The sequence below is a fragment of the Bicyclus anynana genome, chromosome 5 (assembly GCF_947172395.1).
Source record: "Bicyclus anynana chromosome 5, ilBicAnyn1.1, whole genome shotgun sequence".
NCBI lineage: Eukaryota > Metazoa > Arthropoda > Insecta > Lepidoptera > Nymphalidae > Bicyclus > Bicyclus anynana.
This window is the reverse complement of record NC_069087.1, coordinates 6,571,095-6,597,170: the sequence shown is the minus strand read 5'-3', so window position 1 is coordinate 6,597,170 and position 26,076 is coordinate 6,571,095. Positions and strand designations below refer to the sequence as shown.

The 26,076-nt window shown below is 35.7% G+C and overlaps 1 protein-coding gene across 1 annotated transcript in view; it reads left to right on the top strand.

The window, feature by feature from the left end:
- Nucleotides 1-26,076, top strand: part of LOC112046921 (uncharacterized) — a gene marked incomplete in the record, with an annotated part of 744,411 nt that overhangs the window by 399,935 nt on the left and 318,400 nt on the right. The window contains 1 exon segment of the mRNA XM_052881817.1: nt 4,601-4,642. Within this exon segment, the coding sequence (XP_052737777.1) occupies nt 4,601-4,642 (42 nt within the window).

Genomic DNA, 26,076 nt, shown 5'->3' with positions numbered 1-26,076 from the left:
AAGATAATTAAATAATTAAGAATGTATGAATGACGCCGTAAAGCCGTTTCTCTGATATTGTAATAATGCAGTCCTCTTGGGCAAAATCTTTTAAATTATTCTCTCACGCTTGGTTCGTAATTACGCAGTCCTGGATGCCTACGAGTCCTGCATTCATTGTGATACTTTTAGAAATTTTGTTAGAACGCTTATTCATTACGGTTGTATCTGCTTTTGTGAAAAGAATACCTGATTTTTTTGACGTTTTTCATTATTTTTTGTTTGTTTGTATTGTTATCATTTCACGTCTGTTAGAGTTCACTGGTGTACAACTGTACAGTGTACATTGTACAGTACTTTTTTTACATTGACGCTCTACTATAAATTGTACACATAGACCTTTCACATGACCTATTAATACGTACCTTTCTCTATTTTATACATAACACGTGTTCGTCATGTTGAGTCAACTTTCAGAAGACATTTTTCGTTAAAAAAGATTCGTTAAAAATTGGTTCGTGAAGTATGTAGTGAAAAACAATTAAAATACACTGTAGTGACTAAATAAATCAACCTTCTAATACTCCCAGTTAATCTGTGATACTTTGTTCGATTATTTTGCGCTACGTGACAATTTTTCCAAGTTCACTGTACTGCTAAAAGAAATTCGTTCAAAAAAAATATGTAGATTAGATAAAAATAACTTTTTACGAACTAGTTTACTTCGTTGGGGTCCCAAGGTGCTGGAATGACGACCCCAAACAAGAAAGCGCGGTGTTGGTCGACCCCCCACCAGGTGGACTGACGACATCAAGCGAGTCCTAGGTATTCGCTGGATGCAGGTAGCTCAGTATCGTGATGTTTGGAAGTCCCTACAAAGGGCCTATGTCCTGAAGTGGAGGTCCATCGGCTGACATGATGATGATGATTATGAACTTTTTTCACTTCTAAGTATCTTCTTTTTTATCATCTCCTTGGGATAAGATCACCACTCTCATAATAATTCAAAGTCCAGATTAATGTGCAATAGCTAGGCTTTACTTAAAATATATTGCTAACAAAATCCCATAAACGAATTTAGAAACCAGCCGGCAATAAGGCGAGTACGTGTGGAAATGAAACGTTTTACCCTTAAAATGTCAAAGGTAGCTTCTTTGGGTTTATATTTTGCGATTATAACGGTCAGCGGCGCGTCGAGAAACGAGAAAAAAGAGCAAAGCGATCGCTCGTTGCCGGAGAAAATCTGAGGGCTTAAACAGTGCCACGTATGAAATAGTACCGCTCGGTTACATGAAAAAGACGAGAGGAGAAATCGAGTGACAGGACCACGGTGGAAGGTTTTCAGTCCGATGCTTTTTTGCAGCCGGGATTTTAGAACGGACAGTGCAGCCGCATGGCCGGAGCGAGTTTAAGGTACGCTTCCGATTTTCGCGTCAAACGCCGGATGTCTGCAGTAAATTACAAGTCTGCAACATCAGCGACACGTGCGTCGGCTCGTTATTAATTGCAGGGCATGTCTGAGTCTGTAATATGCAGGTACCTAGCTCATAATATACTTGGAAATTTATATTATAACGGCGACAGCATTGGAGCTATGCTTTCGTTGATGTCAAAATTCAAAACGTTGCAGACATAACCTCAAACTATAAACTCACTAGATATAAATAAATATAAAACACTTTTATTTTCATCAATGTATTTATGCTAAGAAATTAATTATGTTAGTTTAAATAAAAGTAAAAAAAACACGTTTGATTTCTCGTTTGTTTTTATTAGATACAATTATTAGATTACATAGGTACTGTTAAAAAAATAATCTTATCACTAATATTACGTTTAAGAATTCAAATGGTATTAATTGTGTTTATAGAAAAGAACTTATAATAGTAATAGGTATCGTCTAACCCCTTACCAAAATCACTTACCTAGAGAATAGTTGCTATAGCAGTCCGATCATCTATACTTATAATAAATCTGTAGAGAGGTCAATTCTGTACATGAAATATATTTCCAAAATAACTATCAGGGGGTGACAAGTGATCGATACTGATGCCAAAAATGCAATCAGTAAAATTTTTGTCTGTCTGTCTGTCTGTCTGTCTGTCTGTCTGTCTGTCTGTCTGTATGTTCTTTATAGAAACAAAAACTACTGGACGGATTATAACGAAACTTGGTACAATTATTCTACATACTCCTGGGCAGGTTATAGAATACTTTTCATTACGCTACGATCAATAGGAGCAGAGCAGTGAAGAGAAATGTTGAGAAAACGGGAGAAGTTACTCAGTTTTTTAAGCTTCCGTCGCGTGTACAGCCTTAATGGTTAAAGCTACATAGAAATCATGTATGACGGAAATGTTTTACTTAAAATTATCTATAAAAACACAACAGTATATATATGTCTATCTTTTATGGTTGACTCACAATAACACGTGTAACTCCCGATAGCTTAGCAGTTCGGAGCTTTCTAATTATATTTGTCTACTCTTATATTTATAACACTCATCACTCATCCCTAATAAGAAAGTTAACATTATTACCTATTTAATAAAAAAAGAATCATAAAAATCGGTAAAGAAACACCAAAGTTATACATGAAATACGCTAAGCCATCGCGCGTGAATACTAATTCATGCTATATGGATTATTTTTGTGTAACGGTTGCCGCGCTCGACGTGACTCGCGGTGGGAAGAATAAATAAAGAAGTGCAGGGTAGGGTAGGGGTAGGGTAGGGTTGGGTAGGAGTAGGGTAGGGGTAGTGTAGGGCAGGGGTAGGGTAGGGTAGAGGTAGGGTAGGGGTAGGGTTGGGATAGGGTAGGGTAGAGGTAGGGTAGAGGTAGGTTAGGGTAGGGTAGGATATGTAGGATAGAACGACTTTCATGCGGACGAAGTCGCGGGCGTCCACTAGTCTATACTAATTTTAAAAAGTTATAGAGTTTGTTTATTGTTTGCATTAACGCGCTAATCTCAGGAACTACTAGTCCGATTAAAAAAATCTTTCAGCGTTAGATAGCCCATTTAGCGAGAAAGGCTATAAGCTATATATTATCGAAATCGGGGGATTTTTTCCTATTATTTACATTTTGAGTTATATCTTTGTAAAATGATCAGAGGACTACTTACAAAACGTGCGTCTGCGTTTCACCTCCATTCATTTACAACAATATAAACAAAACGGGGTGAAATACGCGTTGAAAGCTTACATCGACTTTCACGCGGACGAAGTCGCGGGCGCCGCTAGTTATAAAACATTCTGCTATTTTACTAGTAGAGATATGTCGCAAAGTCGGTACTGGACAAGGTACTGGAAGCAATGCTTCGGAATCAAAAGTGTACCTTTTTTCTGGCCAGTGCCGCATGCGATGCGAATTTATCGCGCTCGCTTCCTCCCCGGACGTACGCCCATGATTAGAGGGTGGAAACGCCTGAGTGATTTTTTTTTTCGTGCTCGAGTCATTAAGTTAAAATTAACTAGCCCGTCTTCTCAGTGCTGTTGACGCGGTCGGTTTATCTGCATTGCTTATTTTTTATAAATTAAAATTAGCTGGTCGTTAAAAAGGGCACCTTGAAAACCATCGTTTTCCATTTTACGCACTTGGCCATTGTGAAAACCATAGTGAGTCATTATATTTTACTAGCGGACGCCCGAGACTTCGTCCGCGTGGAATTTAGTTTTTCACAAATCCCTCGGGATCCATGGATTTTTCCGGGATAAAAAGTAAAAGTGTGTTAATCCAGGCTATAATATATCTCAATACCAAATTTTAGCTATTTCGGTCCAGTAGTCAAGGCGTTAAAGAGTAACAAACATTCATATCATCAAAATCATCAGTTATCGCAAATCTCGGGACACCATGAATTTTTCCGGGTAAAAAGTAGCCTATGTGTTAATCCAGAGTAAAATCCATTTCCATTCGCTTCAATAGTAGCGGCATTAAAGAGTAACAAACGTCCAAACATATATCCAAAAATCCATACAAACTTTCGCGTTTATAATATTAGTAAATAATACATAAAATATGTTATAGGTTTAAATAAATATGAATAATAAATTTGGACAATACACACATCTCTATCTAGCCACAAAGTAAGTGTAGTCTGTTGTATAAGTACTAAGATATCTGATGAATTGACATTATTCCATGAAAAGTAAATCGAAAAATGTTAGTCTATCGTGATGTTTTAAAAGAAATGAAAATGATGACGATTGTTAAACACATGGCAAAATGTTTCACAATATATTTTAATTTTAACAAACGCTGTAATTGTATTATCTTGTCAATTATTACGAATTACAATTGAAATTTCATGTGTTTTGTTAAGTTAAATTATTTTAATTTTTATTAAATTACAAATTTACATACCCCTATAATTAGTATAATAAAAAATGTAATGTCGTTTCAAAGGCTTCTATTATTCAAAAATATTTATTTATTTTTGATGTGGTCGATAAATGCTTTTGTCATTGTTAGGCAAAGCATCCCTTCCATTTTTTATTTCACCCGGTGCCTCGCAAATCTTTATCAAATTTTCAATGAGACATTGCACGATGAGGAATGAGAAATGCGCCATTCTTATAATGTAGAAAAATATATTCAAGACTTTATTTTATCTTTACAGATAGACCCCAAAGTGGCGTTTCCCAGAAGAGCACACCCAAAGGTAAGCCTATGATATAATTTTATAGCAACCCATCAAATTGCGGAGGTACATAAATTGGAACTTAGAGCATGCTTTATTGGGCCCATTAAAATATTAAACTGCCACAAGGGCGAACACTAAACTTACGACATATTGTGAATGTAAAGCACCGGCGAGCGGCGCTTGTTTATTTTCAAACATTTACACAAAATATTATTTTAGGCTGGACATAACTCTCGCTCGCTATTAAGATGTTGGCTCATGATGCATAAATAACTAAGGGCTAATAATTTAGTATGCGGGCTGTGATCTTGAGATCGTCCGGTCTCTCTATAGCTCCCTGATTGAATCGCGACTACATATTCAGTCCATTTGCGTTTCCATCTTTATTTTGCAGTAAAAGCTGGGTATTTTCAATTTAATGTAAGATAAGTCTATTCGCCTATGTACATTTATGATCTATGTTTCTATATAGATCTTTATGTGCATCGTAGTGTATAGAAAAGCAATCAATTATTCCATATTCAAGGTTTCTTTTCAATATAAAGAGTATGCATATGCAACGATATCACATAACGTTCAGAAATTATGTAATCTAAGGTTTGACCCGCAATTTTGAACAGTTTGTATGTTTTATATCTTTACCTGTCATCATCATCATGTCAGCCGATGGACGTTCACTGCAGGACTTAGGTCTTTTGTAGGGACTCGAAACATCACGATACTGAGTCGTCTGCATTCAGCGAATGACTCGCTTGATATCGTCAGTCCACCTGGTGGGGGTCGACCAACACTACGCTTAATAGTGCGGGGTCGCCATTCCAGCACTTTGGGACCCCAACGTCCATCGGCTCATCGAACTAGGCAACTCGTTTCTCTCAACAACTCGAGCTATGTCGGTATTTTTTTACCTGTAGGGTTATATTAATACGTATTCTTTATTGAGCCGAGCGAGAAACCGTATCTTAGATCTCCTAGTTCCTAATAATGCAAATCTTCTAATCATATTACGAGTAAAAACATACCTGCCTAACGTTTGAAATAATAAAAGACAGTTGAAAATAATGAACTCAAAAAATAATAGCCTTTAGCAATTAAAAATAAAAGTATAGTACAAACAAGTTTAGAAACGGATTCGCAGTCTTTTTCCGAGGAAGTACGAGTATTTTAAAGTTTAAAGAAAGCTGGACAGTTCTTGAACGAATAAAATGAATGTATGAAAGTAGAAAATAAAGACAAAGTTTGATATAAAACGCACGGCTTCTCGACTACAGGATTAAAGCTTCAAACGTTATATTTTATTTTAAAATATAATAGTCTTACTTAGTTAGATTTATTTCTGAATTTACAGTAACTGGACTATCCTACTAATATTATAAACGCGAAAGTTTGTTTGGATGTTTGTTACTCTTTAACGCCGCTGCTACTGAAGCGATTTGGCTAAAATTTAGAATGGGAATGGATTTTACTCTGGATTAACATATAGGCTACTTTTTATTCCGAAAAAATCCATGGTTTCTCGAGATTTTTGAAAACTGATGGTTTTAATGATATGAATGTTTGTTACTCTTTCACGCCTCGACTACTTAACTTAATTAGCTGCAATTTGGTATTGAGATAAATTATAGCCTGGATTAACACATAGGCTACTCTGTATCCCGGAAAAATCCATGGTTCCCGAGAGATTTGTGAAAAACTAAATTCCACGCGGACGAAGTCGCGGGCGTCCGCTAGTTTTCTATAATACTGATAAACGTAGTTGGAATATGCGGAAGCTCACGATTAAGAATGACATGGTGTCAAAAAAAAATTATGTTCCAAAAAAATAATGATGAAAACGTCACGATTCTATTTTTTGTGACAGTCTTGGCGCACCTATTAAAATCAGCAGAACTATTAAAATGTTTCAAAATTATGAAGTTTGTGTATCAGGATGATTATTACTCACACTCACGCAAAACCACTTGATGTATTTTGATCAAATTTGGTAGATCCTAAACTGGAATAACACATAGATTTTAATTACAAAAAACTATACAATTTCAACGGGAAACATGCAAGCGGCTGTTCCGTTTTTGAAACCCGTTTTATCATTAATCAATTTTGAATTTTATTGCAGCTTATGCTGCACTCGTATTCCATTATTTTCCAAAAAATAAGGTGTAGCAACTGGAAAAGATCAAAAACAAAATTCGTGCGTTTCGACTTTCGAGACTGAGTGCACAATTTCCGCTCCAGACAATCGTGTTTTGACGAATTTCCTACATCATAATGAATATCGGGGGTACGCGCATTGGAAGGAAATTTCGTCTATTGAATTGTTTTAACGAATGCATTTCATTTGTTTTCGAAACAACATTGAAACTTCTCTTTATAAACGGACTCACCAATATAATTTCTAAAATTTAAAATGGTATGTAAAAAATTTAAATAAATATATTGATTAACTAGCTTCTACTTTAAACTCACACTAGCTGACACCTCGCGGTTTCACTCGCGTGGTTCCCGTTCCCGTAGGAATATGGGGATAATTTAGCCTATATCCTTCTAATGGGCTATCTAACACTGAAAGAATTTTTTAAATCGGACCAGTAGTTCCTGAGGTTAGCGCGTTCACAATCTCTTTAGCTTTATAATATCAGTATAGATTTTTTTCCTTAATTTGTAATTTAGGGCTCTTTTTTATTTATTCAAGTCTCATATTGGCCTTTATCTTCTGTAGGTATCTACCTCTAAAACGTCTTAGCGAATATAATGATCAGTTGATGCAGATAAAAAGTTACATTGGTATTCATAACGTTTGCAAGAATTATCCAAACTTATTTAGCCATTATTGATCCACTTGCTCATATTGATGAGTGACCAAGCATAAAATTATTCTTGTATTCCTCTGAAATCAGGTAGGTAAGCCGAATTATAACTCAATCAAATGCTTGAAAAGCAGATTGCAAAACAATTAAGAACCAAAGAGGCACATAGGATTACAGACGAAGCAAATGAAATAAAAGTTCGTAATAAAACAATCTACGAGAGTTAAATACGTGAGAAAGGAATGGAAAATTCGTTGCTTCTTTTATATGGACATTAAACGTGATGGATGGTTTTAAAACATGAGGTTATATTACTCTATCCGGGCAGCCCATGCGGTGTTGCGTGGCCGGTCAAAGGGGATGCCGGATATGCGAATTACATGAATACATTAAGGGAGCAGTGCCTCATACATGTTAGGTACACTATAATGCTCACGAATAAATTTAGAGCATGTTCCTTTATCATAGTATTACCAAACGGCAACTACGCATGTAAATTCAGAGAATCTATTGATCCTTAGCCGATTTCAAAGGCATTGCTGATTGTATTATGTAATGAGAAGATAGTCTTACTAACAGTAGAGGTCATCGGGTTCAGGGAGTCATCCAGGCAACATTGCTGTGTTCTTATATAAACGCGCATGAGCTTAAACATCGAGATAGATACGTCTAAGTTTGAAGAGCACTGGACATTATTGTATGTGTTCTTTATGGGACAGGGGTTAACCCTTAGTATTATTTTGTTCCGTCTATTTTTACTTTAGAAACAAATCATATTTTTAATAAACTTCAAAAAAGGAGGAGGTTTTCAACTTGATGCGTGTGCTATGTAACGGTGTCTTCTTTTAAACAGTAATCAGCCTTTTTCTCAAGAAAAACGAAAGTCATAAGTCAAAACACGGTGGTGCTGCAAGTCGCCATTGATCACGACGTCGCCATAGGTAATCTATTTATCGATGAACAGCGGACGAGGTTATAAAATACTAGCCGATGCCCCGCGGTTTCACCCATATAGTTCCCGTTACCGGGAGCTTACGGCGATATAGCTTAAGACATTTACAACTAATGTGGAAGGATTTCTATTGGTATAAAAGAATTTTCAAAATGGTACAGATCGGTATAGATCCAGGGATTACTTACCACAAACTTTACCTCTATATAATATCATTAAATATTATGTTAAAAGAAATATTTATTGGTTGTTTTGTGTTAATGGCTGAGGCTGACGGCTTAAAGTCATTTTACAAAGCAGAGGGCTAAAACAATGTTTTTGTTTTTGAGACACTTTTGTAAAAGTTGTAATTAGCACAATAAAACCAAAAGCAAAATAATCGTCAACCGAAAAGAGCTGCTCAACGAAGTAAATAGTATTATTCTAACGGAAAAATAACTTGCCCTTCGCCTAATTATTCGCTATGATAAACGACGCGCAAAATCGGATGATTCAGTCAGTACTTGCAGGCCGAAATTCAAATTTGTGATTATCGTTTGCCGCCGCTCCTGGCTCCCTTCTTACGGAAACAATAGAAAAAAGGGGACACCGCTCTCCGGGCTCAGGCGAAGAACAAAACAAACGAATTTTTAATATCGTCTTTATCGATAATTGAGACTCTCGCGAAAACCTCTTATTTTGAAAACTTTTAGAGACTGTGAAAGAGGAATCGTGGAGGAAAATGGAATTGAGAGAAAAAACTTTTTTCATCTTCTTTGTTTGACATTGACAGTCACTAAACTTTTTATTTTCGCAGTGGATCTATTTAATTTAGTATCGATCCGGGGAATTTAATTGTCCGACATCTGGCAGGAGCTCGACGTGATATTGAATTTTTCGAGAATAAAAAATACTGCAAACCAATGCCAGGAAATGTATTCCAAGCAATTATTTTGACACTGTTACGTAACATAAAATTCGGGGATAGTTCTGGCGCATCACTGATTCAACTTTGAGTGTTTCTTGAAGTTTAACATTTTATTTTTCTAATTTAAGCCTACCTGTAATCACAATTACATTAGCTAAGTTATAGTTTAAAATATAAATTAGGTTTGATTACAGATTAATAACTTGCAGAAATAACTGTATAATTAATTGAAAAATACTGAAATTACTATATTTTATTTAGGTAAACTTAGTGTATAATTAAATTAAATACAGTCATTTAATTGACATTGTACAATACGAAAAATCTTTTCGTATTGTAAATCAATCGCGAAATTGAACCTATGGTTTACGAATTGAGATCGAGATGAGATTGAAATGAGAGAGATTGAATATTTGGAATGTTTAAAAATCCTCCTTAGTATATATCAAGCAAATCGTTTAAATCGCATATAAGAACACTAAATTTATACATACAAAACATGCTCACTAAGCCGATGGATATCTCTTGCTAGACATAGGCATTAATAAAGATTTTTATACATGTCTATGGCTGTATTCCCTCTAATAATCTGCGCTTTTTATAACATAGTAATATCTAAAATATCTATACTTTATTGATAGTATAAACAGATAGAGTTTCTGGTATATTAGCGTCTACTGAAACTTCTTTTGTGAGTGTCATTGGCTATATTTTATCTCCATATTCTCACGGAAACGGGAACTACACGGGTAAAACCGCGGGCGTCGGCTAATCTATACTAATATTATAAAGCTGAAGAGTTTGTTTGTTTGTTTGATTGAACGCGCTAATCTCAGGAACTACTGGTCCGATTTGAAAAATTGTTTCAGTGTTAGATAGCCCATTTATCGAGGTAAGCTATAGGCTATATATAATCTCGGTATTTCTACGGGAACGGGAACCACGCGGGTTAAACCGCGCGACGTCAGATAGTATATTACATAGATAAAACCAAATTCTGCATCATGTTCTTATAGTACGCATTAAAAACCAGTCACTAAAATGGCTACAGCAATTAATTGACGTTTCAGTAGTCGGCCGTTAAGTCTTGTAGATAGTTTCTTGCGGGCATAGAAAGTGGCGGGGGAGTGGCAGCGAGCTGGGGACATTGGAACAGGGAAGAGGGAACAGGGAACAGGGAACAAAGACTAATATGTCATCGCGGCCAAGTTAATTGACGCGGCTTCCGCACCGACGCGGCGGAACGCAGACGTCAGCGTTTCCTTCGCTTACATATTTATACGGAGCGATTGTATGAGCTCGTCCACCGTGATTTAATACATTACGTGTTCATTTTCAACTTCCTGTTTAAAGGGTTGAATTATAATTTACGTATTAATCTATATATATATAAAAGAAAGTCGTGTTAGTTACTCCACTTATAACTCAAGAACGGCTGAACCGCTTTAGCTGAAAATTGGCAGGGAGGTAGTTTAGAGCCAGGAGAAGAACACAGGATACTTTTTACTTTTTTGTTTTGGGGTAGGGTAAGGGTAGGGTAGGGGTATGGTAGGAGTAGGGTAGGGGTAGGGTGTAGGGTAGGGTTGGGGTAGTTGAAAGTTTACATCGAGTTTCACGCGGACGAAGTCGCGGGCGTCCGCTAGTATTTATATATTACTAACGGAATAAGTTAAATATTACGTGTTTTAAACGGTGAAGGAAAAACATCGTAAGGAAACCTGCATACCAGAGAATTTTCTTAATTCTCTGCGTGTGTGAAGTCTGCCAATCCGCATTGGGCCAGCGTGGTGGACTATTGGCCTAACCCCTCTCGTTCTGTGAGGAGACTCGAGCTAAGCAGTGAGCCGAATATGGGTTAATAATGATGATGATGAACGGAAGCCCGCGACTTTGTTGGCGTGGAAGCTCTGAACTATGACATTTTTTGAAATTATAATACACGTATTAAACCTTGTTTTTCAATTACCATAACTATTGTTGGAAATCGCATCTGTAGTTGAAAATACCTAAATGTACAGACTTTGTTTTCTACCATATACTTACCTATTAGTATTAACTAATAAATAATGGTTTTTAGGAATAAAAATATCGTTTTATTTATTAATTTTGATCATGTCTTCGTCAATAAGACCGATATTATTTTTCGATTTTTCGAAGGATCGTTTAATTATAAAAATTTAATCGTTTAATTTAAGAATATCATAAAATCAGTAGAAATATATATTGAAATATTCATTAAAAGGTTTAATAAGATCTAATAACACGTAAAATAGTCAATAGGGTCGGTTAATTTAAAAATGATGTCCGTTCAAAGTTCAGTCGGGAAGGTTTCAATTAAAAAGCTCTAATCGACCCAAAACGGTCTCCGAAATCGGTGGCATTTGTAATCACCGCGGCGTGAGTTTATATTCCTTAATGGACTTTACTGAAGTAGTTCCAACTCTCCTTACGGGTAAGATATTTGAGTAAAAACTACCACCCACCGCAGAACGTAGTCCGCTAAGTAAAGCTCTGTGCAAACTAAGGCGCGATACAATCCGACTTACGTTTTTTCTGTTGAATTAGTGGAAATTACACAGATACACAAATACTGTGTATATTCATAGTGTCAGAATTCTTATCTTTATAATTGATCTAATTGATCTTTATTTTCTTATTAATATTTAATAAGAATATTATCTTTTCAACGCAACTAATTACTTCAGCGAAATAAAGTTCTCAAAGAGTATTTTGTACTTATAGTGTATTTTTATTTACCAATACAAATAAATCGTTAAAAAAGGAATAATATAATAAAATAATAAATATATTTCTATAACATTAATTTCAAGGTTTAAAAGGATCTAGATAATGGACTCTACTGACGTAGGCCCATCTTTCCTTACGGGTATGATATTTGAGTAAAAAACTACCACACACCACATAACGTAGTCCGATAGATAAAGCTCTGTGCAAACTAAGGCCTGATACAATCCGACTTATGGTGTTTGTGTTGAATAAGTGGAGTGTTATAACATTACTGTGTGTATTTGTGTATCTGTGTGTTTATGTATCTGTGAGTCTTTGTATTAGTGTCTGTATTTCTGTGTATTTATCTATGGTAGCTCACAAACCAATTTGTAGGAGAGGCCAATTTGTAAGCTGTTTACGGAGAGTTTATACGATGAAGATTTGATTATCCCGACGTTATTGAAATCTTTTTTCTTTATAGTGAAAGCAATTTCCGACACAAAAGTCACCATTCCACCCACATTTGTAATTTCTTCATATTTAATCTTAGATTAATAAGTATTTACAAAATAAATTAATCTTCAAATGAAAATAAAATAAAATTGAATTGTCTGTCTATGATTTCAATATAACAGCATATAACAGCAGCATTTCAATATAACAGCAACAGTCCCACTAAAATTAAATTTTAGTTAGACTTTTCTAGAAGATGAGGTTATTGAGTAACATAAAGGCTACTTTATCTCGGAAAAATCTTTGGTTCCCGCGTTCCATATATACGTATACATGTGTATACGTGTACTAGTATTATAGTAGTATTGACTTCATTTAATCATCGATAATTAAACACGACTCGAAATATAAGATCGATATAGTATACGGCGTAATATGAAGGAAAATTACGTGGGTTTATATTCCCTAATGGACTTTGCTGAAGTAGTTTCAAGGATCCAACACTTCTTACGGTGGGACTTTAGTAGAGTAACTAGCATAATATTAATAATATTTGAATTTAGAATTTGCTAGAGCGTTACTATTTACTATAACTTCAAAGTGAACCCAAACGATTCCAATGTTGTGTTGCTATTTATTATACCTAATACTTTAATATATCATTACATTCATCTCAGTGAAAGTGACATAGTTCATATTTAGTTTTATAGTAAATATATAAAGATTTACTATTTGTCCTTTTTAGTCTTAATCCTTTTACGTGTGTGATTTACTATAATCTTCGAAAACACGAAACAAATTATTCGCGATTTTTATAGCTTGCTTACAGTTTAACATTTTTAAAGTTTGATACACAATATACATTGCTTTTTTTTATTCTGTACAAGTTAGCCTTTGACTACAATCTCACCTGATGGTAAGTGATGATGCAATCTAAGTTGGAAGCGGGCTAACTTGTTTGGAGTAGGATGACAATCCACACCCCTTTCGGTTTGTATACGAAATCGTACCGAAACGCTAAATCGCGTTTTTGTCGGTAGGGTGGTAACTAGCCACGGCCGAAGCCTCCCACCAGCCGAAAGTTGAAGTTGCTATATTTCGTGATGTAGGAATTTTTATACATAAAAAAAATGCAGATGCAGAACCAATCATTTAATAGTAGTGAAATTAAAAACATCGATAAGTTAACAGAAACCGATTTTTTCTTTCTAAATCGCAGTCGAATCGTTTGACTTTTATTTGCGCTTAGCTTTACATTAGGAATGGTGGCGTGGCGGGCCGCGGCAAGACCAGTTGGTGCGATTTAACGTGTTTCATTAAGCGTTTTGTCGGTGTAATCGCAAGTAATTTAAGTGAAGAGAGACCGGCTTCCGACTTTGTAAGTATTCTGTGTTTTCTTTTTTAATTACTTCGTTTTAACTTTGTTGTCGGGCTTTAAACGCTGACTGACAGCGAAATAACAAAGTTCTTTGTAACTATTTAGGGTGGATTTAATGAAATTGTAGGCTTTTTATAGGGTAGCGCCTCGCGGAATAGGTGATTTGGATGTCTGGTTACACGGAATCGCACTCGTGGCGCTTTTATTGTAGTTTTTATAACTTTCAACACGCCTCTTGGTGTGTTACTTATATTTATGTGGGCTGCGGTCGCCGAAAATTATATAATTTTTTATACTTTTATAGTAAAACAATAAAATATTCTTTTTTATTCACCGACGATGACTATTATTACAATCCACATCCCATCTAAGCCGACAATGTAGTCTACACTGAACACCTATGCCACAAGTTTAAGTGTATTTTTATCCTACTAATATTATAAACGCAAAAGTTTGTATGGATGTTTATTTGGATGTTTGTTACTCTTTAACGCCGCAACTACTGAACCGATTCGGCTGAAATTTGGAATGGAAATAGATTTTACTCTGGATTAACACGTAGGCTACTTGTCATCTCGGAAATATCTATGGTTCCCGAAGGATATATGAAAAACTAAATTTCACGCGGACGAAGTAAATAATTTTAAAAAATATTGTTGACATATGTAATAAATTACAATCAAGAAAAATATATTTTTAAACTAGTTATTTTGTACGGTTGGTTGGTTATTATATGCCTTGGAAAATACCTTTACTGGATGAAAATTTCTGTTCTTTACTTAGTCAAAGTCAAAGTAATAAGGCTTCTTACCAGCTATTTTGAAATGTCAAATAATTAAGATCAAAAACTTAAAATTAACTTACGAGGGTTTCAAACACGCCTTGGTCCTGGAGCGTTTGAGCGTAACAAACAGACATACACTTTCATTTCACATAATATCTTGTGCTATTTAAGAAAGTAGTTGATATAGTGATCGAACAGCGGTCTCTCAGTCTATACCTACTGCTTTATAATGAAGGTAAGTTCGGGACATGATGGAACAGATGTAGCGAGTGACTTATGGGCGAGATAGACCTCAAAACTAGCGTCCAGCAGCGCATAAGTCCAGCGACCGCAGATTGGCTGTAGAAGTTATAAGTAAAAGCGTAATAAACAAAGACTCACTCATTTACATTATTATGGATAACGTAGTCCCCTTGTCCTATTTGAGATAAACCTAGTAATCGAACAGTGGTCTCTCAGTCTATACCTACTGCTTTATAATGAAGGTAAGTTCGGGGCATGATGGAACAGATGTAGCGAGTGACTTATGGGCGGGACGGAGCTCATAACTAGCGTCCAGCAGCGCATAAGTCCAGCGACCGCAGAGTGAAGCTGCAGCGGACGCCGCCCGCATTATTCACGTCTATGTTATATGGCGTATTTTACCTTTAATTAACGATGTGCCATTGAACTTCGCTGAAGCGCCATTTTAGCGCGTATAGGTAGCTAGTTTTCATGAGAGTCATTAAAGATTTTTTTTTAGTAATTTTCGTTTTACACTCATAATATTGTCCACCTAGTGCGGTTTTACACGCATAACTCCTGTTCCCGTTAGAATACGGGAATAAAATATAGCCAATTATCAGTCACAAATAATGTAGCTTTCTAGTTGTAAAATAATTTTCAAAATCGGTTCAGTTCAAAAATACTCTCTTACTTTAAAATACAGAATAAGGAGTCTGTTAAAATAACAAACTAAAAGTGTTTGTATAACTAAGTTAGTTAGCTAAAAAGTTGTTTCGTACAAAAAAGTAAGTTTAATAAATTTAAAAAATAGTTGTTTAGACCCAAAGAAGTTACACGTGTTTCCAGTTAGAACGAAACTCTAAAGCCGTCCAGTAACAATAAAACCAAATTACATTGTAGGAGTATTAGTTCCCGGCATATTCAGAGTTAAAATCAAAGTTTTGCATGTATCGGGACCAGCTGCGCTTTCTCTGTACATTTTTCTTGAGCTGATTACACAAGTTCTATCGAAGTGGGAAATCAACTAAAGCGCTAGAGCAACAGAGGCTGGGAAATTTTCTTCGCATCCTATGCATAAAAATAATTGATGCCGTAACTCGATACTGGCGTAGGCGAACATAAATGAAAATAGATTTTCATTTTTACAACGTGGAAAAGTTGCATCAAATACACACATACCCTAATCAAAAACAATATTAAAAAAAAACGAATATTTAAGCGCATAATTCTTAAATGAACCATCAAACTACAATAATAAATAGTTCCAGAAAACAATTTAAACTTATTTTAGAATATAAACTATCCTGAGTGTTATTCATATTAATTGATTATGAAACACGGCTAAAACTCACGTGATATTAGATCGGAGTATGCCCGACTAGCCAGCGCGCGATGCGTGCAGCTGCGCGTCGCGCCGCCGCTTCGCCGTTTGGATCGTGCCGCGTTGCAAGAACCAGCTCATGACTAAGGGCCCCGTATTGGCTCAAAACTAATGGGGCATACTCCGATTTAATATCACGTAAGTTTTAGCCGTGTTTCATAATCAATTAATATAATTTAAACTTACTTAATAACTGCGTGGTCTGATTAACAATTTCTGGAAAGAAATATAATAAAAACCAACCATAAATTACTACGTGTATTTTTATTTCAGTTTTAAAAATACTCTCATTAAGCAAACAAATAATCGAGCTTATTTTAATGAGACCAAAGAACAGTATTTTATTTTCTTATTAACACTATGAGATATCCACAGAATGTTAAAAAAATCTATATAAGTATATTAAGGTATTATTTATTGACACCTAAGGTATGAAATCTAAAGGAAAAATAAATTATACTAACTAATATTAATATGTATGTTCTCTATAATATTTCTACAATCACTCGAATATCGCCCGAGTTTTAGAAAACGGCCTTAAAAGGAAAAGTTCTACATAGAGCCGGGAGCATACTTTGTAAAGAAATTGCATTTAATCATGTTGGGACCTCCTCATAACTTGGCTTTCTCTCGTGTATTTTATGAATTCCTACATACTTCTTGTCAACAATTACTTACTTTAATACTTTCGACGTCATGTAAGGTTTTATATGCCTCTAACTATTTTAATTTGGAACAACTCTGAAGTTGGGACGGTGGGATAATAATTATTTACGAGAATAAAATGCGAGTATGTATGATAAAAAAATCGTTATTTAACTGCGTATATATATTTTTTATAACTTTTTAGCATAAACGACAGACGTTTTTATATTCGAATAATTGTTTAAAATTATTAACCCCCATTTTAATTTTTCACTTTCAAAATCTTGAAGGTGGTGAGAAGTTATATTGAGTATTTGATGAAGAGTTCTTCACCGGGACAGCAGCTGGGTAACCGGGGATTGTTTAGAATTTAAGCGAACGCAATAGGTCTGCCAGAGGCGCACCCTAGTGTTTGGAGCACGTAGGGGGTTTCAATGTATTTCTAAAGGCGTCTCATGTTAGATTTGCCCTCGTCTTGGAAGTGTAGGTGATTTTTTCAATCACATACAAGCTTAGTAAGATGATTATGGGCTTAAAGGGATCGCAGAGCTACTTTATTACCCTTGAACATCCATTAAATAATTTTGCAGAAAGAAAAATGTATAACTATACTTACAAAATTAGTATAGATACCTAGTTATTTAATACAATTAAAGGATTTTTTTAATAATATATGAAATACTCACGACGATAAGCTGAAAGTAATCACGATTATGAAATCTTAAGATATTATTTAAAATTACAACGAAAAATAAAATAAACACTAGGTAAATCGACCGTGTTTTGTTTCTAATGAAGGGTCTTAAAGGAAAATCTTAATTACTGTAATTTTTCGACCTAAATAAATTTAAAACGAGCGAAATATTGTGGTACAACATTAAAACATTTATTTATATTTTAACTAATATTGCAAAGAGGAAATATTTAAAAAAAACTGTTTAACTAATTGTCATCAACATTTGCTTAGCCTACAGGTTTGTACCTACATAGTTATAAATATTTAATCCCATGACAAATTACAGTTTATAGTCCATATAAGTTAAGAATAAGAAATGTTAATTATAGGTTTAACTGAAACACAACAATTAATAATTTTAAACGGGACACCCCACCTGGTACTTTCAATATATGAAATATAGATATGGCCTTAGGTGGAAATAGCATAGATTAAGCCTTTTTACTTGACTTATCTTAACCAAGTTATAAAATAGGACACACTGACTTTGGAAGCGAATTTCAAATCCTAGCTACACGAATGAGAAATAAAGACACAAAACGCTTTGTATATAGATAGCTTGTTAGTTCATAAAAAGTTTTCCATTATATTCTAATCGATTCCTATTATAAGGAATAAACCTCTTTCATATTAACTTTTCAACTATTCCCACCGCTTCGTATCAATAGATTCGCGTTTAAAACTTCACCGTACACCGCCGCTATCGTTTTCATTTTATAAGCCTGTATTTGAGCGAACACGTCACAGGCAGTCCCCTTTTTCACTGGCCGCTTTGAAAGAATTCGCAATTACGTACATTGATCTCCCTGTATCATTATGTCCGCCTGGTACTCGTCCCGTATGACGGGGCATGTATAATTTGCTAAAATAATAGCATTATTAATTAATAACTTGAAAGTCAACACCCTCACCCTGTCATTAGTTTGAACAGAGACGTATGAGTATATCAATCATTAGTGTTATCGCGTTCGCACACGACGTGCCTTCAAGTTACTTCGGCGTCTCTTGTTTGTGTTATTTGCGCTGGTTTTAACTAAAACCTACGTCAGTTCTATTTGGCTTGCGAGGCAACTATAAGTGTCTTTTAACAACAAGATTAATTCCCTATTCAGTTTGTTGTTAAAACAAGTTGATCCGTTATTCGTGCGTAACTTTAAATAATTGTTTATAAAATGAGTTTTCATATTGTAAAAAAAGTTATAAAGGGCCTCTCTTACTGCATAATCTAAAATGTAATTATTTCGACGTCGAAAAATTACATATTATATTTGTGTTATTTTCAGTCCGGATGTGGGTACGGGTTACGGAACGGACATAGAACGAAACCCACCGCTTTTCAGGTCAAAATTCCGGACCACGAATTTAATATTTAATCGCACCCTCTCCTAGAACATTTACCGGCTCCGAAATACTTTCTAGAAGAAGAGCCGTTGTACATTTGATTACGTTCTCTAAGCAAAATAATAATATTTATAAACTAAACAACGTAGTAGATATATTTTTGCCTTATTGCGATAATTTACGTATTTACGAGTACGTAGATTACGAGCACCAACTATATCTCGAAAGTGATTTTTATAATTATATTTTATTTTTGTTTTATTATATCTACGCTATTGCCTGTGGCTACACTCGCGTATTAAAATTTTTAAATCCTTATGCCTCTGTCAACATAAGTTTGAAATTTGAAGATGATCTGTTCAGTAGTTAATACTTGGAAGCGTGACAAACGAACCCTCTCTCGCATTTATAATAAACACGCTTATAATAACATTAAGTTAATATTCAAAAATTACTCTCCACGAAAAAGTTCTAACGATACAATCTTTAAAGTGGCCGGCTCTTAACCAATTTCCTCTTTGGGGGCGCATCAGTTAGGTACAGTTTTTTTAATCGTTCGGACAACACTTGACGCTCGGCCGTGATGGATGGCGGGACACGGCGGGTCACGTTTAGTCATTTTATTAATGCTAAAATTGGCACACCGTGACGTGGTTAAAACGCAAAAAGAAGACGTACTCGCTTTCAGACCACCGTACCAAAATATCATATACAGTAATAATTGATGGACGAAACCAAAAGCCCAGCTGGTGGTAAGCAAGCCAATCTGATGGTAAGCTAGCCAATCTGATGGTAAGCAAGTCAATCTAATGGTAAATAAGTCAATCTGATGATAAATAGCCAATCTGATGGTAAGCAAGCCAATCTGATGGTAAGCAAGTCAGTCTAATGGTAAGTAAGTCAATCTGATGATAAATAGCCAATCTGATGGTAAGCAAGCCAATTTGATGGTAAGCAAGCCAAAAATGATGGTAAGCAAGCCAATCTAATGGTAAACAAGCCACTCTAATGGTTAATCTATAATCTATAATGGCCAATCTAATGGTTAAGTTAAAACATATAAACAAAAAACATGCAACTAACACGTTTTGCAAGTTGCCACCTTGTCTCCATTCAACCTAAGGCGTAGATATGCCTGTAATTACAGCAATAACTTTGCTCTTCAGACTGAAACACAGCATTGCTGAGTGGCAACAGAAATAAGTATGGGGGTAATATGTTCTCGGATAATCTCTGTAGCAAAACTACTCTCTCTCTCTCACTATACTATTGAAAAAATGTGATGTAATACGAATATATAGATAAGAATAGATTATTTAACTGGTAAGTTACTTTACTCCTTTCCAATGAGTTACTGTGCATAAGCACAGTGTATCTATACTTACTAATATTATAAAGCTGAAGGGTTTGTTTGTTTGTTTGATTGATTGAACGCGTTAATCTCAGGAACTACTGGTCCGATATGAAACATTTTTTCAGTGTTAGATAACCCATTTATCGAGGAAGGCTCTATGCTATATATTATCTCTGTATTCTTACGGTAACAGGAACAACGCGGGTGAAACCGCGCGGCGTTAGCTAGTGTAATTATATTATACTAGCCGTTGCCCCGTGGTTTCAGCCGCGTAGTTCCCGCTCCCGTTAGAATACGAGGATAAAATATACCCTATGACACTCACAAATAACGTGACTTTCTAGTGGTGAAATATTTTTCAAAATAGGTCTGTAGATCCAGAGATTACCTCCTACAGAACCACAAACTTTACCTCTTTATAATATTGTTATACTTAGTTAGTTAGTTACTAATATACAGTTGAGGTCAGGTAAAACATATAATTTAACTTGTTATCAATATAGTTTTGATTAAAAGTTAATAAAATATTACATATAGTAAATATTACAAAACAATATCAAAATCAATTCAGATACAAAGCTAGTACAATGTAATATTAAAGAGTATAGACGATCGGCCCCTTGCCAAATCTTAAAGTCTTTAACTAAATTGTGTTAAAGAAATGAAACAAAAACGCACCGCCTGCCCGCCTTGCATTTTCATCCATTTATAAAGTAAACAATTTCTAAAGGATTTTATCATAATACGGAAATCCTTGTTATAACAAATAACAAGGATTTTTGTTCGTTATTAAAATTTTTACATTTGTTTTAGTGTATAAATGCATCATATCTATCATAGTCCCGTGGAAATGACCTTTGCCTTCGATTCTGAAGGCGTTGGTTCTAATCCAATCCGGGGCATGGACTTCTAACTTTTCAGTTGTGTGCATTTTAAGAAATTAAAATATCACGTGTCTCAAACGGTGAAGGAAAAACATCGCGAGGAAAACTGCAAATCTAAGATTTTTTTTCAATTCTCTGCGTGTGTGAAGTCTGCCAAACCGCACTGGGCCAGCGTGGTAAACTATTAACCTAACTCCTCTCATTCAGAAAGGAGACTCGTGCTTAACAGTGAGCCGAATATGGGTTATCAAGGAATGATTCCTATGTTATACACATACTCGTACATGTGAATATTACGTAATAATTAACATATTGTATAAAAAAATATTAATGAAAGCATAGACACAGAAAACATAATATGTACAAGCTGCATAGATAATAATCACACTAATATTATAAAGGCGAAAGTTCGTGTGTAAGTTTGTAAGTATGTTTGTTCCTATATTACGCTGCAGCTACTAAAGCGATTTAAGCTGAAATTTGGAATGGAAATTTTGCTCTGGATTAAGACATAGGCTACTTTTCATCCCGGAAAAATCCATGGTTCCCGCGGAATTTATGAAAAACTGAACTCCACGCGGACCAAGTCGCAGGCGTCCTCTAGTAGATTTTTTTTTCTCCTTTCTCTTATACTGTTACTCGCCAATCTGTCATTCGACATTGAGCCGTTCGTCTGTTGGCTAGTCCAGCTTAGGCTGTCCGCTAGTAGATAACAATTATTTCATAAATTCATAAGTTTTACAAAGATGACACGTTTTCAGAATAAATTGTCACTTAATAAATTGTCACTTAATTACACAATAGCTTAAAACTTACTTAACTCATCTAGCACCACATTTTCCGTACTAAGCGGCTGTCAATAAGGGGATGTCACGGTGTCCGCAATCCTGATGAGCTAGTAACTTGTAAGGCGTCGACCCATCATACGATGACAACCCATTAACCCACGGTCCACTCGCTAACTTAACTTGTCCGGCTAAAATGTTTTGAGATATAAGTAACTACCCGGTTAATACTAACATTGTTTATTTCAAGTTATGGCGTAATGAAGTTACTGAGGTTAAAGTTGTGTCAAAACAGTTTTTTTTGTTTAACTTGTTGTGAAGTTTATTTATATAGTTTAATAATGCTACATAGTAGTGATAGCCCAGTGGATATGACCTCTGCCTCCGATTCCGGAGGGTGTGGTTTCGAATCCGGTCCGGGGCATGTACCTCCAACTTTTCAGTTATGTGCATTTTAAGAAATTAAATATCACGGTGAAGGAAAACATCGTGAGGAAGCCTGCTTAGCAGAGAATTTTCTTAATTCTCTGCGTGTGTCAAGTCTGCCAATCTGCATAGGGCCAGCGTGGTGGTGGCTTAACCCCTCTCATTCTGATAGGAAACTCGAGCTCCGCAGTGAGCCGAATATGGGTTGTTAACGAATAATGCTATTGGTTCCCTTTTACTAATAAATAAATATTTCAGTATATTTTTAGAGCCAGAGCCTATAATTGTTGGTCAGCGTTGGGCTTCTTCAAAGTCAAAGTTCATTTATTTGAATTAGGTTTAGTTAACAAGCACTTTTGAAACGTCATGATATGTTATGATTTAATGGTGATAGTTAAAGTCGAAAACTTAACTGTAACTTTGTTGGCCAGTGTTCATACCTCAAGTATCTACTTTAAGCTGGTTTTAGAGTCACGCTGATCAGACGCTGACCGTCTAAAGAAATACCCGCTGTCAGTATTTGTGTAACGTCTCTTTTTCAAACTGTGGTACTTCAGAGGCTAGTCAAGCTTCTCTTTCTTAGAAATACTAGTAGTTAGTAGCAGACGACCGTAACTTCATCATTTGACCTCCACAATCTGGCCCTCTCGCAAAATCCGTTCTTAGCGAACGTCTACTAATTATAAACTACCTCCCTGCCAAATTTCAAGTTTACGATTATACATTGATACAAACGCTGTAAATATAAAAGCCAAAGCCTTTGTTTCAAAATATACAACTTTGACATCTGCCAAACCAGGAAACACAATCCAGCGGAAGACGGCGGCAAACACCCGACTCAAATCAAATAACTGTATTGCTTTCAGCGCTGTAAGGCTTCAAGTGCAATAGCATCGCTAGCGGATGTTACCGCTCCGTCTCTAGTCTGTAGTCTATGATATTGCCCCCGCCCTTTACGTGTAAAGCGGATCTTAAAGCCTCGCACACACCTACGCAACTGAGGCGTGAGTACTAGCGAGTTGCGACGTGACTCTAATTTTCTAAATACCTACACGTACATAGTACTTATTTCTAGGTACCTATCTATATATATAAAAGAAAGTCGTGTTAGTTACTCCACTTATAACTCAAGAACGGCTGAACCGATTTAGCGCCAGCTTAGAGCCAGGAGGAGGACATACTTTACTTTTTTTTTCGGGTAGGGTAGGGTAGGGTAGGGGTAGGGTAGAGGTGGTTGAAAGTTTACATCGAGTTTCACGCGGATGAAGTCGCGGGCGTCCGCTAGTTTCTTATAATTTTAAGTAGACATTGCAATGGTTTGTTGGAATGTAATACTTTTATAGTTATTAAGGCTTCATTCGCACGAGAGTTAAAAAAGTGATGCGTTAAATGGCGTAAAAAGAGATTGGGGGACGTAGCGTATGAGGTTGAATGAAGATCTATTTCCAACGCCCAAAAATCTAAATGCAACACTACTCGATGAAAAAGCGTCGTGTTTTAAAGACGCTGTCTTGTGAACATTATAATTGGGAATGCATTTTTTATATTTTAACGCTTTTTTAAGGTCATTTAAAAAAACTTGCTTGAATGACGCCTAAAAGACAAGACCGATGTACTTCTAGTTGTATTATAAATTAAGTATGTAAAGAATGTCTAATTCTACATAACTGGCCTAACTTCTTTTGGGCAGTTTTGTATTTAGACATCTAATCCTTTTAGTGAGTTTATTTATACCACCATGATATCTTGATCTAAACTACTTTGGATGTATAGAGTATAGTTATAATCCTCAGTGACTTAGAATTTTTGACAAAAATAATATTTTTTTGATCTCCACCGCCAGTTCCAAGTTAGTCTTATGGGATTCATAGTCGTTGTAGGGGCACAACCCAGAGGATCATGCAGCCGCTGAGTGTCAAATTTAACCTCTATTTGTTTGAGAATTTGACACTCAGCGGGAGAATGATCCACTGAGGGTGCCCCTACAACCTTTATGAATTCCACTGTAAGAGAGCAAGTAATAGTTCATCAGACACCATAATTATTATTAATTCATAATATATTATTTGTTTTTTAAATAAAATCTTGCCAGTCACAGAGGCTGTGGCGGCGGGCATCTTTCTAATTATCGAGTTTGGAACCCTCGTAATTTTAATTTTAAGTTTTCGACTTAAATTATCACCATTATCTCATAACATAACCTGACGTTACAAAAGTGCTTGCATGCTAGCTTAATTGAAATAAATGAATTTTGTCTGAATATTTATTTCGTTATTTTGATGACAAAGTAATTTAGTTTAATAAATATCCACGTTCTTTTTTATTTTTTTAATATAGTTCTTTTTATTTTACCGTTACCGTGTTCCAGACTGAGGAACCTTCTCACAAAATTATGCTTACAATTAAAAAAATCTATTACTATAATTCTATATTTTCTTACTTATCTCCTAACTCCACTTTGCAATGCGTAGAGTCAACATCACCTGAGGATACTCCGGTTGCGGGGTGAAACATACGTAGAGAGTATTTTGTCGGACTTGGGTGACGTTGTCGCATGGATTCGTCGGCTTTTCGCGGATGCTAGCAAAATAAATAAATTATTATATATTGTTGTATTTAGCTATCGCTTTATCGCGTCAATAAGGAACGTACTCCGAGTACGTAGCCGCAATGATTGCCGCCCTTCCCGGCATCACATCCGTGACGTCTGACCTAACTGTTCCAGTTTATCCCTTTAATTGCCTTTTTTCTGCGGCGTTGCTTTAACCGCTCCCGCCATATCTCCTCACGTCGCAATTACGGAGACGTCTTATGATAAATCTGCCGTAATTTGCATGAGATAGCATACGCTCTCAACTTTCACGCCAAGCTTCCTACTCTTGTCGTTTATTAAGTTAGGGAACGTTTCCAAGAATGAGAATGAGTTATTTAACTACCAACTAGATACCGTTGACTTTCATTTGGTTTATCATCGCATTATGTGTTTCTGATATGGATGTTCTATTTTCGGAAGGCGGTTGTACTCTGCATGTAGTAATATGACAGAACAACCGCGTGTGTGTGTTAACTAAAGGTCACTAGGGTAGCAGAAATGCATTGTTAAGTAATTTCATTTATGGGTGATACATGGGGTTTAGCAAACAACCATTGCTTTACAGCCATATAATATGTATTCATAGATAGATAAGAGCCGTGATAGCCCAGTGGATATTACCTCTGCCTTCGATTCCGGAGGGTGTGGGTTCAAATCCGGTCCGGGGCATGCACCTCCAACTTTTCAGTTGTGTGCATTTTAAGAAATTAGATATCACGTGTCTCAGACGGTGAAGGAAAACATCGTGAGGAAACCTGTATATCAGAATTTTTTTTTAATTCCTAACCCCTCTCGTTCTGAAAGGAGACTCGAGCTTAGCAGTGAGCCGAATATGGATTGATAATGATGATAGATAGATGGCAATTAAAAAAAAACTTTTCTTTCAGTTTCACACTGATGCGCGTCCTTACTTCAACTACCAAAGCCACGTCTTTCGAAAGCAGTATCTATCCATATGTATACTTTCTCGCTATTTCCAGTATCTTACCTACCTATTCATTTGCACGTGAACGGTAGAGTGGGACTACTTTTAGTTTCCACTTGGGGAGATGTAATATTAGAGACAATTTT